The sequence below is a fragment of the Ctenocephalides felis genome, unplaced genomic scaffold (assembly GCF_003426905.1).
Source record: "Ctenocephalides felis isolate EL2017-DRISC unplaced genomic scaffold, ASM342690v1 CF-g0.4_SCAFFOLD_01170, whole genome shotgun sequence".
NCBI lineage: Eukaryota > Metazoa > Arthropoda > Insecta > Siphonaptera > Pulicidae > Ctenocephalides > Ctenocephalides felis.
Window position 1 is genome coordinate 44,014,278 of NW_020537324.1, and position 19,024 is coordinate 44,033,301.

The window sequence follows — 19,024 nt, forward strand, 5'->3', positions numbered from 1 at the left end:
ATCAAAACGAGATGATCCTCCGACAGTAGGAAATCGAGAATTAGAAGACGTGATTGTTCCAGATATTAGGAAGCGTTTTGACCAGAGACGGATACTGCGCGAGAGAGATCAGGACAAGGATCGCAAACGCCAAGGCGGCATTCGCGAGAAGAAAAAACCCTACTGACGAGCAAACAGAGTCTCGACTTACGGAAGATACTAATAAAGTGCTACGTCTGGAGCATAGCTCTGTACGGATCAGAGGCATGGAGTCTAGAAAAGCCGACAAGAACTATCTGGAGAATATTTTGAAGTGTGGTGATGGAGGAGGCGAATGGAAAAAATAAAGTAAAAGTAAAAAAATAAATAAGACTGACAAGATAACAAATGAAGAAGTCCTGAGAAGAGAGAAGTCCTGAGAAGAGTGGGCGAAGAAAGGACTCTACTGGGCACGATCGTGAAAAGAACAGAAAAGTGGATCGGACCCATTATGCAAAAAAAATATCTCCTACACAACATCATTGAAGGCAAAATAGAAAGACTGAAAGGAATGGGAAGAAGAAGAATGACTTACGCGAAAAGAGGAAATACAGAGAACTGAAAGCACGGAAACAAAAAAAAAAAAAAAAAAAAACAAGTTCATATTTTCAATAGTATAGAATCTAAATAAAATACTAAATGAAAATTTTTGCATTTCTCGACATTTTGAACATTTTGGCATACCTCAGAAAAAATGGATGTGTGTGTTTTGTGTGTCCGCAATGATAGAGAGATGTGCTGATTAGTTTTGGCAAAGACAGGTCCAGCCGTTATGGAGATTAAGAGCAAAGAGTGCAGAAAATATAAATCGAGATCTTGAGAGAACGGAGCATCCGATTTGAATGATCTAAAAAACATTCAATTTGTAATAATTGGGAGAAGTGGTTTTTAGTTTTTGACAAAAGCAGACCGAGCCATTTTGAAGATACAGAGCTAAATGTACAAAAAATGGCAGTTTTTGAGAGAAATAAGCATCCAAATTGAATGATTCACAAAAATTTCTGTTGTGTTGACAAAACAATTGCTTTAATTTCAGTTTTTTATGGAAAATAATTCAGATTTCAATTTTAATTCTCGCTAAAGTATTAAAGCTCACATACTTTAAATAAATATTTTTGCCTTCGTGATTCATTTGATATAATTCTTATAATATTAAACAATTTTACAGTAAAACATTTAATATTCCTCAAACATTTCGTTACGGTACGGGGAGTTCCAGCAGTTTGCCGTAAGGCAAAATGCTATACACCACTAGTTTATCTATGATATGAACGTTCTTTTGTGTTTTGCTGGTAGTAGAGTACAGTTTAATTCCATACTTAAATGAAAGACATTTTTAAAACCCGAAACGGATGAAATGAATTGTTTTGAACATATTAACTTTAATTTATGCAATTACGTGTATTATAAGTATGTTTGAAAAGCTTCAATTGGAAATCGAATTAATTATTTTTTGGTGAAAGCGAAAATTTTATTTCCGAAATAACCAATTGAATATTTTACCTAAATACCTGAATCTCAATTCTTATTGGTCAATATAAAGTATCAGGAAGTTTATGCAACTAGCCTGGGGTAAAATGGTACTTACATGGTGTATGGCATCGTGCCTTAAGGCAAATTGGAGGAACTTTCCGTATCGTAACGAAATGTTCGAGGAATATTAAATGTTTTCAAATAGATTATCTTATATATAAAAATGATGTTCGATTATGTTTAATAGGATGTTTTACGTGAATATAATTTAATTATGATTAAATTGTAGCAAGTAATTTTGTTTGTAGTTTTATTTATATACAAAAACGTTAGTAAACGGGCCGCAAGTGTTACTAGAGACTCAAAATATAAACTTTTTTGATATGTTAATATGAAAATGCACTTTTTGGCATATTTTTCTCAAATACGGTGCTCTGAAAGATCTCATTTGTATAATTATATACTCATTGGTATTTATAAAACATTTTCTAGGTTATATTATTTTTTATTTATCTTATTTAAATTCAGAACCTAAATTTGGTATCGATCAAATGGACATTTTGTCGAATAACATTTTTCCAGTTATAATTTCCCAGAATTTATCGCAGAATAGATAGTAATATATGAAGGTCCGGGATTAAAAAGGTCCACCACCAATGTGCCAAAAATCAGTAAAGTTAAGCATTGTTAACAACAATATTTGAAAGTAGAGGAAAAAAGATGTATAGCCAGCTACAAACTTGATTTGAAAACGATAATCTTTGAAATGGGGGAGATAAACGGTCATCTTTGAAAATCCATAATAAAAGTATTTTCTTCCGTTGGTAGTTTTAGCATTAGTTATAAATGTAATTATTTTGTGAAATACCTTTAAAATTATAATAAGGCTTTAAACCTTTTGCCACCTGCCCGTTACAAGTTACCCCGCATATAGGATAAAAAGGTGTAGATAACTAATTTTTGGAAGACATCAAAAAAGCACATTTCTACAATGATGAAGTAGAAGTCAGTTTACTGAACGTAGTCAGATAATTGTTCGTTTGATATGTCTTATTTGTTGTGATATAATTGTTATGGTTTTCACAATATAGTTTATATTTGCTCAAAGTCAAGTTGGACCTTTATTGTGTCTCGCCCTGCTCTGCATATATACTTTTTATTAAATTTACTTTAATTCATCAAATGTAACTTGAAACTTTTCAAAAAGCAGGTCAAAGAAGAAATTCTTAATTCATTTTTTATCTCTCCTCGCAAAAATTTGAAAATTTTGTATAAGCTCAGTAGTATTATTTACAATTATACACAAATCCAGAGTCCAAAAAGAATCTGAAAAACTTGAAACGTAATTAATAAGCCGAAAGACCAAAAAAGACTCGGATTGGATTATACTATGTTTTCTATAGAAAGTGTATAAAACTTGCAGTTTGATTGTATTGACAAAATATAGACAAACTAATGGGGTTTATTGTTTTTATAATACCTAATTGTATACAGCATTCAAAAACATCCTTATGCACTTAAAGTATTAATATTTTTGATTCTCTAGAAATGGTTTAGATTAGAATATACCTTATTTAGCAAAACAACGTTTGCCGGGTCAGCTAGTTATAAATAAATACTGTAACATTGATATAACTATATAATATAGTATATAACTTTATATATGTATATAAACTGAATTCCAAAGTTGAAGATATTTGTTTAATGTATATTAGAACTTAAGTCAGAATTACAATTAAAATCTGAATTATTTTCGATATACAAAAAAAAATCTGAAAAAAAAAAAATTTGAAACAATTTTTTTCAAAAGCATTTATTTAAACAAGCAGAAAGTTCTTTGAATCATTCAAATCGGACGCTTCGTTCTCTCAAAAACTGCCATTTTTTGCACATTTAGCTGTGTGTCTTCTAATTGGCTGGACCTGCCTTTGCCAAGAACTAATCACCTCTTCTAGAACTAATCACCTCTTCTCCATTAAAGTATTAATATTTTTGATTCTCTAGAAATGGTTTAGATTAGAATATACCTTATTTAGCAAAACAACGTTTGCCGGGTCAGCTAGTTATAAATAAATACTGTAACATTGATATAACTATATAATATAGTATATAACTTATATATTGTATATAAACTGAATTCCAAAGTTGAAGATATTTGTTTAATGTATATTAGAACTTAAGTCAGAATTACAATTAAAATCTGAATTATTTTCGATATACAAAAAAAATCTGAAAAAAAAAATTTGAAACAATTTTTTTCAAAAGCATTTATTTTTAAACAAGCAGAAAGTTCTTTGAATCATTCAAATCGGACGCTTCGTTCTCTCAAAAACTGCCATTTTTTGCACATTTAGCTGTGTGTCTTCTAATTGGCTGGACCTGCCTTTGCCAAGAAACTAATACCTCTTCTCCAAATCATTACAAATTGTATATTTTTTAGATAATTCATATGGGATACTCCGTTTTCTCAAAAACTCGATTTGTATTTTCTGCATTCTTTGCTTTGTATCTCCGTAACGGCTGGACCTGCCTTTGCCAAAAACTAATCTGCACATCTCTCTATCAATATAAGAATCGAATGTTTTTTATTCAAATCAGATCTGTACGCCCGAAAACGTGAACAAAATATTGTATCCATACAGACAAACAAACACATATCCATTTTTCTGAGGTATGCCAAACGCCCGAAAACGTTCAGAAAACCTTCAAAACGTGAAGAAATGTAAAAATTTTCAGGTTCGATTTTTGGACGATTACAATGACTTACCATACGGGAAGTTAATAATAAAATTTAAATTAATAAAGTTACTTGGCATAATTTTATTGTGAAATGATTGAATTTTTTATTCTATTTCATGTTTTTATTTTAGAGCTAATTTTTTGTGCTGAAATATATATTTCAGCACAAAAAATTAGCTCTAAAATATTAAAATATATTTTAATATTTGGAACGTGTTATCGTTCGAACTTTGTCAAGTAACATGAATGCATTCATGTTACTTGAAATGTATTAGAAATAATCAGAACAGTTTCAGTTAGTAGCAATTAGCCGTATATTATATACCGTGCGTTGCCGTAACGACAGTACAACGTAAGTGCTAGAAGAGAGCGGATCGCTTCCGCATCATATTTTTTTTATTCTCAAACATAAATTAATATTTATTTATTAAAGAATTTCCAATGTAATAATTGGAAACATTTTTCTTTAGTAGTGCTCTTGACGTTATCTGTCCGTGTCTGTGATAATAGAAAAGTGTCCGCTTCATATCGTTGAGCAATAGCTAATCAATATTTTCACTAACTGAATGTGTGTCATGCTAGGTTATGTCAGTCAATGATAAAGTGTGCGCAAATAAATGTTTTATATACTACACAAACTATATGCACCGTGTCGATATCAGAACTATTGTAAAAAAGGTTAAAATATTTAGTGGATTAAATCGCATTATATCTATTAATTAATTGTTATGTTTCTAAAGTGATACGCAAGATATGGATAAAAAAGTCAAGAAGATTATGGTACGTTTGAATGTTGTAAGAGCCTAACAACATTGAATAATTTTACCATTAATATACAAAACTCGATACTACTAAATTAAAAACTCCAAATTTGACATATCATGAATTTGATAATTAATTAGATTATTTAGTTAATCATATCATATTGAGGATCTTATATATAATTCAAATATAAAGCAAATTTAACGTTCTATAATTATATAGCTGTAACATATGGTATGAATGTTGAGTTGAAAGTTTGTAATCATAAAATCTATGTATTAATAATTAATCAACTAGTATCTAATATATACTTTAATATTGCGAATAAAATCTCAAACTTTTATTGTAAATTTAAAAACTCAAGAACGCGGTAGATATATAGGTGGCGCCAAAACGAGTTTCGGAAATTAAATTTATAATATAATATTTATATTTTTTTATATAAAATCTAGAATTATTTATTTAAAATCTAGAAATCTTAATAAATTATAATAAATAATTTAACTTAACTAGGGATACGGAGACACAAAAAGTATATTTATTTTGCAATGTGATATCAGTAGAAACAATTAAGCGATTAATAATTCTGCAAATTAGTAATAAACAGCTCTGTTTATTGCTTAATCCACTTATTCATTTTTTTCTTGGTTTGAAGTTTGTGGAATCGAAGAAGAAATTATCTAGTGTTCAATCCCATAAGCGCAAACCTGCGAAAGATTAAATTAATTGTTTGGCATTATTGACGAAAAATTGCGAGCTGATTCAGTTGAGTCAGAACTTGTCAAAAAATATAAACAAATTATAAAAAATCGGGAGGCAGAGCTTAGAAAATGACTTGTTTATTCCGAGAAATTGAATTGTAACTTTTGCTTTTGTTGCAAATGTTTCGCATCTGTTGAACTTTGAATGTTGAAGACATGCGAGGAACAAATATTAAAAATGGAAGCAAAATTTACTTTGGAACGAAAATTTTTAGGCTTGTTTTATATCTAGTGGTGTCCATACTCTAAATTTAATAATTATTAACTGTACAGAAATGATACATATCAGATATAATAAGTTTTTTTTCAATATTGTTCAAGAAATGTGTAATTTCTTTGCATTTTTTTACTGATTTTTGAACAATACTTCTAAAATACGTTAAAAATTTAACTTTAAAACAACAAGCTAATACTCTGAAAATGACGGCTCTTACGATATCAACAAGGAGGACGGAGTTTACGACGCAATTTTGGATATTGTAAATGATGAAAAATTAAATTAAATTAAAATTTAAAAAATCCAACAAGAAATACGAGTGTTATGTTTGAAAAAGAAATGCTAGTTTTTTTAAATATTAATATTACACATACGTTAAAAATAATTGAAAATTTCAAAATATTTGATTATAATCAACCCCCGAATCGCCTCGATTTTCTAAATAAATTTAAAATCAATATATTTTATAAGTTTTTAGATTATATCTAATTTTTTGTGCACTAAATCCAGAATAATTAAAAATTAATTTATATATTTTACTTAATATTTTTATTAAATTAAAGTAATAGAATTTAAGAAATGCATTTCAGAAACTGTATTTATTATTTTGATATCAAGATCTTTATGTCAAAATAATAAATACTATTTCTGAAATGCATTTCTTAAATTCTATAACTTTAATCTAACAAAAATATAATAATAAATAAATTCTTTTGCTATGGTAGTCGAACTTACATCCTTAACCAATTTACTACATATTGAATATTACTAAAATGTGAAATTATGACAGGGATTGTTTTATTTATTGATATCGATAATAATAAATAAATTTAAAATCAATATATTTTATACCCTTCTAGATTATATCTAATTTTTTGAGTACTAAATCCAGAATAATTAAAAATTAATTTTTAAAAAATATGTGTATATTTATATAATTTTAATGATAAATTGTTAAAATTAATAGGGGGGGGGGGCGCTAGAAAAAAAGTTGCATGCGGGCGCTAAGGACCCCAGGACCGGCCCTGTATATATATATATATATATATATATCGCGATCTTGAGTTTTTAATTTAGATAAGATATCTTATATATAAAATTTCTATGTCACAAAATTCCCGTACTCCTCCGAAACGGCTTTACCAATTTTTATCCAATTTCATTTTCGTATTCAGAAAGTCGGCTACTATTTATTTTTCATATCCCTAAGTGATAAGGGTTGCTCACACAAAATCTTTAACTTCCCGTAGGGTAAGTTATAATAATGGGCCGAAAATAAAAAATGAAAATTTTGCATATCTTTACGTTTCAGAGATTTCTGAACATTTTAGCATACCTCAGAAAAATTGGATGTGTGTGTGTGTGTGTTTTGTATATCCGCATTTTTTCGTCCAGGTTTTCTGGCGCCGGGATCAACCGATTTGGATGGTTCAAAAAACATTCGATTCCTATTGATAGGGAGATGCGCTGATTAGTTTTTGGCAAAGGCAGGCTCAGCAGTTACGGAAATACAGAGCAAAGAGTACAGAAAATAAAAATCTAGTTTTTGAGAGAACGGTGTATCCGATTTGAATGATCTAAAAAACGTTCAATTTGTAATCTAGCCATTTCGAAGATTCACAGCTAAATGTGCAAAAAACGACAGTTTTTGAGAGAACTAAGCATGATTCAAATAACATTTTGCTTGTGTTGACAAAGCAATTGCTTTTGGATTTTTTTTGCATATCGAAAATAATTCAGATTTTAATTTTAATTCACGCAAAAATTCTAAACGATATATACTTTTAAATAAATAAGTTTAACTTTGCAATTCAGTTCATATAATTCTTAAAAATATTAGACAATGTTACAGTATTTATAATAATCTATTTGAAAACATTTAATATTCCTCGAACATTTCGTTACGATACGGGAAGTTCCAGCAATTTGCCTTGAGGCACGATGCCATACACTACTAGTTTTTCAATTTTTTGGACGATTTTGTTTGTTTTTATTTTTTTATAATGTGGTATTTAAAATACATACAATCCTAATCTTCTACTTTATTATCACCAACCCCTATTTTGTTATATTCATTGTAGTAATATAATCATTTTTAAGACATTTTTGACATAATTTTTGATCTTAAAAAAAAGCTTGAGTAGTACTTAAACAGTTTATTTTTTAAGGGTTGTCGCTCTCATAAAAGTATTAGGTAATTAGGTCTTAATACTTTTTTAAGGACAATTTTCTTTATTTTAATTTTATTAATGTGAAATTGAAAAATGCATACAACTATTTTCACATTAAAATACTATTTATTTCTATCAAAGGTTGTTTCTAACCACCTAACCCCTAACATTTTTTTATATTTTTGGGACCAATTTTCTTTGATTCATTTTCTATATTATAAAAATACATGGAACTCTTTTTACTTCGATAAACTGTTTGTTTTTATCAAGCTAACTTTTTTTAAATTTTGGTATCAGTTCTCTATTTTATACTAGTCATTTCAGTAACTGTCAGCAAATGATTTTTACTGAATTTTAATTCATATTTTCTGACCCTAGAATAAAACATAAATTTTACTTATAATAGAAATAATTTATTTTTATCACGGCTTGCCCACTTTTTCCGTTTTTCCTTTGTATAAATATTTTTTTCGATGCGTACAAACGGTACATAGTTCATAAATGCTTTGGATAAAACAGTTTTTGATAATAGCATACAAATCTATGGTAAAGCTGCAAAATTTTCCACTCTCTCAATTTATTTTAAGGGGGTCTTCCTATGTGATGAGTTGAAAAAATTGAATTTTTTTTATTTCATATTTCTGTAGATTACTCCTTTAAAAATAACATATTAAAATTTCAAATCGATATCTCAAATAGTTTTTAAGTTACAGCCATTTAAAAAGTATACATATAGTATATAGGACAATGATCATTTTATCTTTAAACGCGTTTTTCTCAAAACTGTGTTTTTCAAACTTGTCTCCATTGTATCTCAGAAACGACTGGACCGAATTACTTGAAATTTACAGGGCACATTCAATATATTTAAACGCATGGAATGAACTATTATCAATCAAAAATTTCAAAACTTCGATTTTTTATAGCAAAAAAACAAAGAAAAAAAACGCCTAATTTGCAACTTTTATTTCAAATGTCTATAAAACATCCAATTTTTTTTGTATTCATTTGATTGTAGTTCATTCCGTACTTTTAAGCCTACAAATTGAAACGCCGTTTATTTTTTTTTGGTCAGATAAGCCGATCAGCCGGAATCGTGGAGACAGTGGGAGCTCTTTTTTTTGAGGGGAGGGTGTTTAGAGCGCAGTAACTGTAGTTGGACTAAATTTTTTTAGCTGAAATTTTATATTTATACTGTCTAAATATGTATTAATAAATGATAAAAAACTTGAAGCTCTAACTATTTACTGGTCGTAGAAAAAAAATTCTAAAATATCCCTAAAAAACAGGCCGTCACATAGGAAGACCCCCTTAATCTCAATATGCTGGGCCTGCAATTTAATTTAAAAATGATTAATTGGATTATCCTCCGTAATTCAAAAATCAATGAATTAAAGAATAGCGCGTTAATAATATAACAAAATCTTAAAACTTTAAATGCGCGAATTCAATTTAAATAGAATCAGTTTCAGATTAGTTTGGCTCTTGCAAAGACTATGACCCAAAAACATTTATATGTGGCGTGCAACATTTTTTACTAGAAATATTTTCTAATCAATAAATAATCAATACCATTTTTAATTTAATGTTATTCAAATTTACTTATAAGATCGGTAAATTAAATTGAATTGTCTAACACATTTCATTTTATCTAAAAATTTTGTGCTCTAAAAATGCATTTTATTTAAGTGCGAATGTAAACTGTAACTAGTTGGTATTGGTAAGGAATTTTGCCTTGAGGCAAGTTACATGAACTTTCCGATATGTGTAAATAATCGACTTAATCATTAAAAAATAAAATAATTTAAGTGTGTAATAAATTAATTTGTGATTAAAAGTATTCCGAATTGATTTATTACACATAATTGAAAACGAACAAACACGTTAACTCGGAGTATTTTCTAAAAACAAATTATCACAAATCAATAATTTTTATAATTGAACCAGTTTTCGTAGGACTTCAATGATTTAGTATGTTCAATAAGACCAAGTACTCTATCGTACTTTGATGAATTTTTACAATTAAACTACTTGTCGTAAGGCCGTAATACTTCAGTAATGTACCAACGTGTTTTGACAAGTAGACATTGTGGAAAAAGATAATTATTTTCTTATGAAAACTGTTTACATCTAATCATATTTTTTAATAATTACCTCCTTTATCGTTAAAATTGGAGTGTTTTTTTTTTCATTGAATATTTTTTGCTATTGAATATTTTTTGCTATTAAGCGTTCACTTAATTCTTATGGCATTTATATTTAGCAAAACTGACATTTAACACATCTTTTAACGTGTTATTATTGAAACACGACGAAATGTGTTGATTTCAAAGATCATCGGTATGAATTATACCCTTCATGTAATTACACGCGTTTATGTGTATAATGACGTGTTTTTCTGTGTTTCTAGGTATCGTTTAAAACATTCAAACGCGTGCATTATATAAGCTTCATTATAATTGGCAAAAAAACATTCACGAATTAATTACGAAGAAAAGTTTCGTCCCATCTTTACCAAAAACTAATCAGCAGATAGGATTGTTCCTTCAATATTATTTAAAAATTTATTTATCAGTGTTAATCCAAACAATCCAGACAGTGAGTGAGTTACATTTTATGTGCCCCTTTGCGGGTGCATATCTATTCAGACATTATTGTTTTGACCTTCGAACAGTACTGCATTTAACAGTGAGTTAGAGCTAGTGTTGTGCGTGCTCCGCGCGTAAGTGTTTCGAATTATGTCCGAAACTGGAGAAATTAATAATGAATGCTTTGAAGTGATATTAAATGTCTTCAAAAGAAGCATCAGAGTATTGGCTTAGTAGCCCAACAAAAACTACATTGAATTACTACAAAAAGGACCTGAACGGCATCTGAACGGACACCGAACAATCAAATAGTAAACAAACCCCCGCCTATATTCGTCTACAAGGTCGCCGACATAAAACCACTAGTCGAAATAATAAATGAAAACGCATCAAATGAATATACGAACAAAATATTAGGTAACGATAAAGTGAAAATACAATGCGCTGATGCACATACCAACAACAAAATTTTAAAACTCCTCAAAGAGAGAAATACCAAAATGCACTAATTTCAAGACAAAGGCAAGAAGACTTTCAAAGTATAGTTGTGAGGAACCTGAATTACAGTACAGATATCGAAGAACCGAACTAGAAACACTAGGTCATCAGGTAGCCCAAATTTCCAATATTAAGCATAGATTAACAAAAGCACCGCTGTGTTTATTTCTCGAACGCAAACATAATAATTCAGACATTTTCAAAATAGAGTTTTTAAATAGAATCAAACTTAATATCGAACCAAGGAGGCCGGTTAGAGACATATCACAATGCATAACATGCCAAAGATACGGACGCACTAAATCATATTGCTTCCGCAAACCCCGTTGCGTTAAATGTGCAAAAGAACATCTATCTAAATTGATCAGACTGACCGAATTAATGCAGTGTAAATGTGCAGTGTAAAGTAATGCGGTGTGAAGTGCGTTCTCTGCGACCAAAATCCAAATTAAGTTGGATGCAGCCCTAACCTGCAATCTACCACTCAAAGCAGAAAACAACTTAAACGACGCAATTTGTTATCTGACAGAAACAATAAGAGACGTTGCTGCTAAATGCTCCAAACCACCACCGCTAACAAAACAGAAGATTACCCCCAAATATAAATTTGAAATTGAATATAGACGAATAATTGTATATAAACGGAAGATCAGAAATGACAGCAAAGTGGAGCTCCAGCAGATAAAGCAAATTGAATCGAATAAATTATATTCATGACGGTGCAATTCGGCAGACGAAGAACAAATCAACACTGTATTGAGCGGCAATCAAATAAAAGAAGGAAAAATCAATCAATTTACCACCTCTGAAATAATTGAAGTGATCCGTAAACCAAAATCGGGTAAATCTCCAAGTATTGATGGCATCACGATCTCCATCCTTGATGTCTTACTTCAAAGGGTTTGATGTTTCTTACAATTATCTTCAATTATATTTTGAGACTCAAAGTATTTCCTTCAACCTGGAAAACGGCTAAATTAATATTGGTCCCAAAATCTGGAATCTTTTTTCAAGCTGCAGACCAATAAGTCTACTATCAATATTGTCGAAAATATTCGAAAAATTGCTCCTGAAAAGAATAAGGTCATGTATAGAAAACATATAAGCAAAACCTAAACATCAATTTGGATTCAGAGAGAAACATTCACTTCAACAGAAATCCTTCTGCTCAGCGGCTTTTCTAGACATTAGCCAAGCCTTTGATAAAGTATGGCACCAAGGCCTTTTTCTCTACTTAATCTATACTGCATATACCCCTCAAACTACTTCTTACTTACGTAATAGCCAGCTACGCAGGTGATACAGCCATACTTGCAGTACATCAAGACCCATCAAAAGCATCTGCAAACCTACAGACTCATTTGTCAAAAATTGAAGATTGGTTTTCATTATGGAGATTCGAAGTCAACAACACCAAATCTATTCACATCACCTTTACTCTCAGGAAATGTTACTGTCCTCCAGTTAACTTGTTTAATTCAACTTTATAACAATAGAATGTCGTTAACTCTAAGAGTCTCGTAGAAAACTTTACTGGCTATTGAACAGAAAATTAAAATTGAACATAATGAAAAATGTATAAAGTAATGTTGAAGCCAATATGGTCGTACGGATTTCAACTATGGGGAACACCAAAGAAATCAAACATCACAATCATCCAAAGATTCCACAATAAACTGCTGAAAGAAATAGTAAATGCCCCTAAATATGTACCAAATTGGCTCATATATAAAGACCTCAACATCAATACAGTACATGAGCAATTCCAAATCCATAGAAACAATTATAAACTAGTGGGGTGTATGGCATCGTGCCTTAAGGCAAATTGCTGGAACTTCCCGTACCGTAGCAAAATGATCGAGGAATATTAAATGTTTTAAAATAGATTATTATAAATATTGTAACATTGTCTATTTATATTTATAAGAATTATATAAACTAAATTGGAAAGTTGAAATTATTTGTTTAACGTATATTAGAACAGAATTAAAATAAAAATCTGAATTATTTTTGATATACAAAAAAAAATTTTTTGGAAAAAAAATTTAAAAAAAATAATTTTGAAGCAAAAAATTTTTTTTCCAAAATCAATTATTTTGATAAAACAAGCAGAAAGTTTTTGGAATCACTCAAATCAGACGCTTAGTTCTCTCAAAAACTGCAATTTTTTGCACATTTACCTCTGTATCTCCGAAACCGCTGGACCTGCCTTTGCCAAAAACTAATCACCCCTTCTCCCCGTCATTACGAATTGAATGTTTTTGGAATCATTCAAATCGGACGCTCCGCTCTCTCAAACACTCGATTTTTATTTTCTGCACTCTTTGCTCCGTATCTCCTAATCGGATGGACCTGCCTTTGCCAAAAACTAATCAGCACATCTCCCTATCAATAGGAATCGAATGTTTTTTGAACCATTCAAATCGGTTGATCCGTGCTCCCGAAAACGTGGACGAAAAATTGTATCCATACATACATACACACACACACCCTTTTTTTCTGAGGTATGCGAAAATGTTCAGAAACCTTCAAAACGTCGAGAAATGTAAACATTTTCAATTTCGATTTTCGGCCCATTACAATAACTTACCCTACGGGAAGTTAAAAGAGACTCGCAAACCACCCACATTCATGCGTGAAACACCTCCTAAGAGTCCACAGGAATGAAAAATTAAAGCGAAAAAGACCACTCTCGGACATACAACAGCAAAATAAGATACTATCATACTATCATACCCGGACTCCGATTTAGAATTCTACAAAGGACTATCAAAAAATTTGCTGATATTTTATTATGTAATAGGTCAAATATATATGAAACTAGTGGTGAATATGGCATCGTGTCTTAAGGCAAATTGCTGGAACTTCCTGTAGCGTAACAAAATGTTCGAGGAATATCAAATGTTTTTAAATAGATTATTATAAATAAATACTGTAACATTGTCTAATATTTATAAGAATTATATAAACTGAATTGCAAAGATGAAAATATTTGTTTAAAGTATATTAGAACTTAAGTCATAATTAGAATTAAAATCTGAATTATTTTCGATATACAAAAAAAAATTCCGAAAAAAAAATTTTCGAAAAAAAATTTTTTTGAAAAAAAAATTGAAACAATTTTTTTTCCAAAAGCAATTATTTTGTTAAAACAAGCAAAAAGTTTTTAGAATCATTCAAATCGGACGCTTAGTTCTTTCAAAAACTGCCATTTTTTGCACATTTAGCTTCGTATCTCCGAAACCGCTGGACCTGCCTTTGCCAAAAACGAATCACCACTTCTCTCCGACATTACGAATTGAATGTTTTTTTAGATCATTCAAATCCGATGCTCCGATCTTTCAAAAACTCGATTTCTATTTTCTGCATTCTTTGATCCGTATTTCCGAAACGGCTGGACCTGCCTTTGCCAAAAACTAATCAGCACATCTCACTGTCAATAGGAATAGAATGTTTTTGAACCATTCAAATCGGTTGATTCGTGCGCCCGAAAACGTAGACGAAAAATTGTATCCATTCATACATACACACATACACAAATCCATTTTTTCTGAGGTATGCCAAAATGTTCAGAAAGTTTCAAAACGTGAAGAAGTGTAAACATTTTTAACTTCCCGTAGGGTAAGTTATAGTAATCGTCCAAAAATCGAAATCAAAAATTTTTACATTTCTCGACATTTTGGAGGTTTCTGAACATTTTGGCATACGCAGAAAAAATGGATGTGTGTGTGTGTGTGTGTGTGTGTGTTTTGTATGTCCGCGTTTTTTCGTCCACGTTTTCGGGCACACGGATCAACCGATTTGAATGGTTTAAAAAACATTCGATTCCTATTGATAGGGAGATGTGCTGATTAGTTTTTGGCAAAGGCAGGCCCAGCCGTTACGGAGATATGGAGCAAAGAGTGCAAAAAATAGAAAGCGAGTTTTTGAGAGAACGGATCAACCGATTTGAATGGTTTAAAAAACATTCGATTCCTATTGATAGGGAGATGTGCTGATTAGTTTTTGGCAAAGGTAGGGCCAGAGGTTTCGGAGATACAGAGCTAAATGTAAAAAAAATGGCTGTTTTTGAGAGAACTAAGCGTCCGATTTAAATGATTCAAAGAACTTTCTGCTTCTTTCAACAAAATAATTGATTTTGGAAAAAAAAAATTTTTGTTTTTAATTTTTTTTTCAAAAATTTTTTTTTGTAATTTTGGATTAAAAATTCCAAAAATCACCCAGGCTAAGCACAGTCTAAGCGCCACTCTGGTAGAAATGTTTACGCAAGTGCGTTTAGACTGTTTATGTATGGAGCACTTTTCCAATTTTGTGAAAATTATTGAAAAATGTGAAAATGCCGCCAAGCTAAGCACAGTATAAGTGAAAATGTCGCACAGAATTATTTGCAAATGCTGTTGTTTAGACTGTGACTATACGGGAGCACTTTTTCAATTTTGTGTAAATTTGGCAACTATTTTTTTTGAAATTTAATTCGAAATGAAATGACGATTGTTAATGTTATGGAGATGATAAATTGATTTATTTATAATTAACTTCTCGTAGAGCAAGTTATAGTAATCGCAAAAAAATCGATTTTTTTTTTTATATATCTTTACGTTTTAAAACCTTCTGAACATTTTGTCATGCCTTAGAAAAAATTGATGTACGTGTATGTGTGTATGTGCGTGTGTGTGTGTGCGTGTATGTGTGTGTGTTCGGATACAAATTTTTGTCGACAATTTCGGTTACACGGATGAAGCGATTTGACTAATTCAAAAAATATTTGATTTGTATTGATAAGAAGACGTGCTGATTAGTCTTTAGCGAAGGCAGGCCTAGCCGTTCCGAAGATACGGGGCAAAAAGTGCCAAAAACGGTAACTCAGTTTTTAAGAGAACGGAGCGTCCAATTTGTATAATTCAAAAAACTTTCTTGTTTGAACAAGATGAAGAACTTTTCAAATTTTCATGAAGATAGGTCTAGCGGTTTCTGAGATCTAGTAAAAAAACTAAAAAAAAATACTATTTGGCGGTCAACAATAATCATTAGACATTAGATATATGCATATCAAATTATCAGATATTTTATAGAAATTTTAACAATAAGTGTAAGTTTTGTTAACATTCCTATGGGTTCCGTACCAGTGTTTATCCGTTAGACGACGACGCGGCGCTTACGCGCTTTGCTATTTAGTCTCTATGCATTTAAAGCAGTATATTTAGTCTCTATGCATTGTAAAGCAGTAAAGATTGCTTTGAAAAAAAGTTCAGAATTTCCAAAATATTTCAAAATAAATTTTTCAACAAAAAGTAAGATTTTGTCAAAAATTTATAGTTTCTCAAAAATCTTTTTTTTAGAGTAATTTTTTTTTCAAAAATGTTAATCTTTTTTAAAAAAAATAATTTTTGGTACGGGAAGTTCCAGCAATTTGCCTTACGGCACGATGCCATGCCCCCCACTAGTTAATTTTGATTTTTGGACGATTACAATAACTTACCTTATGGGACGTTAAATATACAAAAAAATCTTTTGTACTTGAGTTGGAATAGATCTAAAAACTCTATTTTTGAAATAGACTGCTAAAAATTTTATCAAATGTGTCTATTTAAAAAGGTCTCAAGTTTTAGTGATGTTCGTGCAATCAGCATTAGGAAAAAATAAAGCTTAAAATATTTAGGATAGTTTCATTCTGCTCAGATGATTTTAATCGAAATGTTCATTATTTTGTTTTGAAACATAATATTTATTACGCTTTATAAGAAATTAAATCAAAGATATCAGTTACACTGCAACAACTTGAAGCGTTAAATAGATATTTTTAAAAATTGAATACACTTACTGACTGCTTTCATATTGAAATACATATAATTAGAATTATAAATGATATTCTGATTTAAAATTACCATTGTAGATTAACAATGTCGATTTAAAATGGAATACATAGAAATTTCATTCTGTTACCAAGTCATGCATATTGGTTGAATTTTAATAAATTATTATGCATTTGGGTTTTTTTTGTATAGCGAAGGAATTGCCTTTGTGCATCCCAGACTGGTGTTTATACCGCCCGGGTATAATACCGACTAAAACTTCCGTGTTGCCCTTGCCTCTGGTCCCTACGGAAACCGCCGTTAGGCATTACTTCAAGAGGAGAGGATCTAGAATGTTAAAATTCTTACCTTGATTTTATGCTTAGCTTTCAATTATGCTAAGTCCCATTTGCCCTTTCTCTTTCCATAGAACGCAGGTTAGTTAGAACATCTCTCGCAAATCTGTCTATGGCGTTCCAAGCAGCTTCAGTTGTCAGCATCACTTCAACAACAAGTATCTGGAATGATTCTTTGCCTCAATATCTCTTCTACATCGTCCCGCAGAGCACTAAATCAGCTTATCGAAGTGCTCAGCATCTTCGATTTCAGGCAAACAATATGGGCAATCCGCCGAGTTATCATGCTTGAAACGGTGTAGATAGACTCGAAAACAGCCATGCCCATATAGAATTTGCGTAGTGTAATAATTCATTTCTACATGCTTGTGATTTAGCCAGACTTTGATGTTTGGAAAAAGACTATGCGCCCATCTGCCCTTCACTGCGACATTCCACAGTTGCTGCCGTCGGACAATGCTGTTCTGTCGTTCTTCTATTCTCAACATTTCAGGACTCAGTTGTTGATGTCTTCAATGATAAATTGTCCATCTTTTCTCTAGTTAGAGTTGCTGAAATGACGCACACTGCTTCCTCCGATATTGTGCGAAATGCGCAAGCAGCCCTTAAAGCATTCAGGCGATATATATGTCCTGCCATTTTCCTCGATTTTTGAGTATTGAGAGCATCAGCCTATATGGAGATACCATATGTAAGCACCGAAGTAACCACTAGTAGTACTCTGCTTCTGGTTTGTTTTGGGTCTCCAATATTAGGCTTCAATCGAGCAAGTCCAGCGAATAATTTTTTCAAAGGTTATGTAAAGTAGTCTTACGATCTCATCAATTTGTTTAGAGACAACTACTATGGCTACATCGTCTAAATATGCTACTAGTTTGACACATGCTGGAATCTCAATTCTCAAAAGCCATCATACACAATATTCCACAGTAAAGGGCCTAGAATAGCGCACTGTGGCACACCTCCTGTTATATTATATTCTTCTGTGCCATCGCGTGAACCGTACATTAGAATTCTGTCTGTAAAGTAGCTCGCGACTATATTGCAGAGATATTCTGGCACGTTCATAATGCACATATTCATAATGCAATGCTACTTTGCTGAATTGAAAGCATTTTTGATATCTAATGTAGCTACTAGACAGTACTTCTTTGCACCCCTCTTTCATCTGGTTCCAGCAATTGCTTCCTTGCCGGTATTAACTAAACCATAGGTTCCCAAACTTGTTTGTGCCGTGGACCCCTTGCGATATTTTTCGTTTTGTTATGGATATTATGGTTTATCCGGGACAGTTCCGGGTCTCCATCTTTTGATCCGGGTTTTTTCAAAATCAATATTTGTCCCGGATTTTTGAAAAGTATAGCTTTAAATCTTAATTAAAATTTTCTTAATTAAAATTTCTTTTTTCTTATTTAAAATTAAATTACAACTACTTACCAAATTAATTATGTGAATCAAAGTGTTTTTCATCTCTTGTAAAACGTTATGAATGGGAAAATTGCTGAATACAAAATTCTAAAGGCGAATTTAATTTCATAAAATTAAAATTAAAGAAAACAAACAAACCAATAGTAATTTTTTCAAGTTAATTATGAAGAAAATTAAACAGTGTTTCAAATGCGAAAAAACATATAGATTAAAAAATATAA

At 30.9% G+C, this 19,024-nt stretch overlaps 1 protein-coding gene across 1 annotated transcript in view; it reads left to right on the top strand.

Moving 5' to 3' along the window:
• The first annotated feature begins 4,712 nt into the window (after window positions 1-4,712).
• LOC113367281 overlaps window positions 4,713-19,024 on the top strand; it is a 66,512-nt gene continuing 52,200 nt past the window's right edge. Inside the window, exon 1 of the mRNA XM_026608901.1 lies at window positions 4,713-5,010. Coding sequence (XP_026464686.1) covers window positions 4,984-5,010 — 27 coding nt within the window. The 5' untranslated portion in view covers window positions 4,713-4,983. The remainder of the gene's footprint in view (window positions 5,011-19,024) is intronic.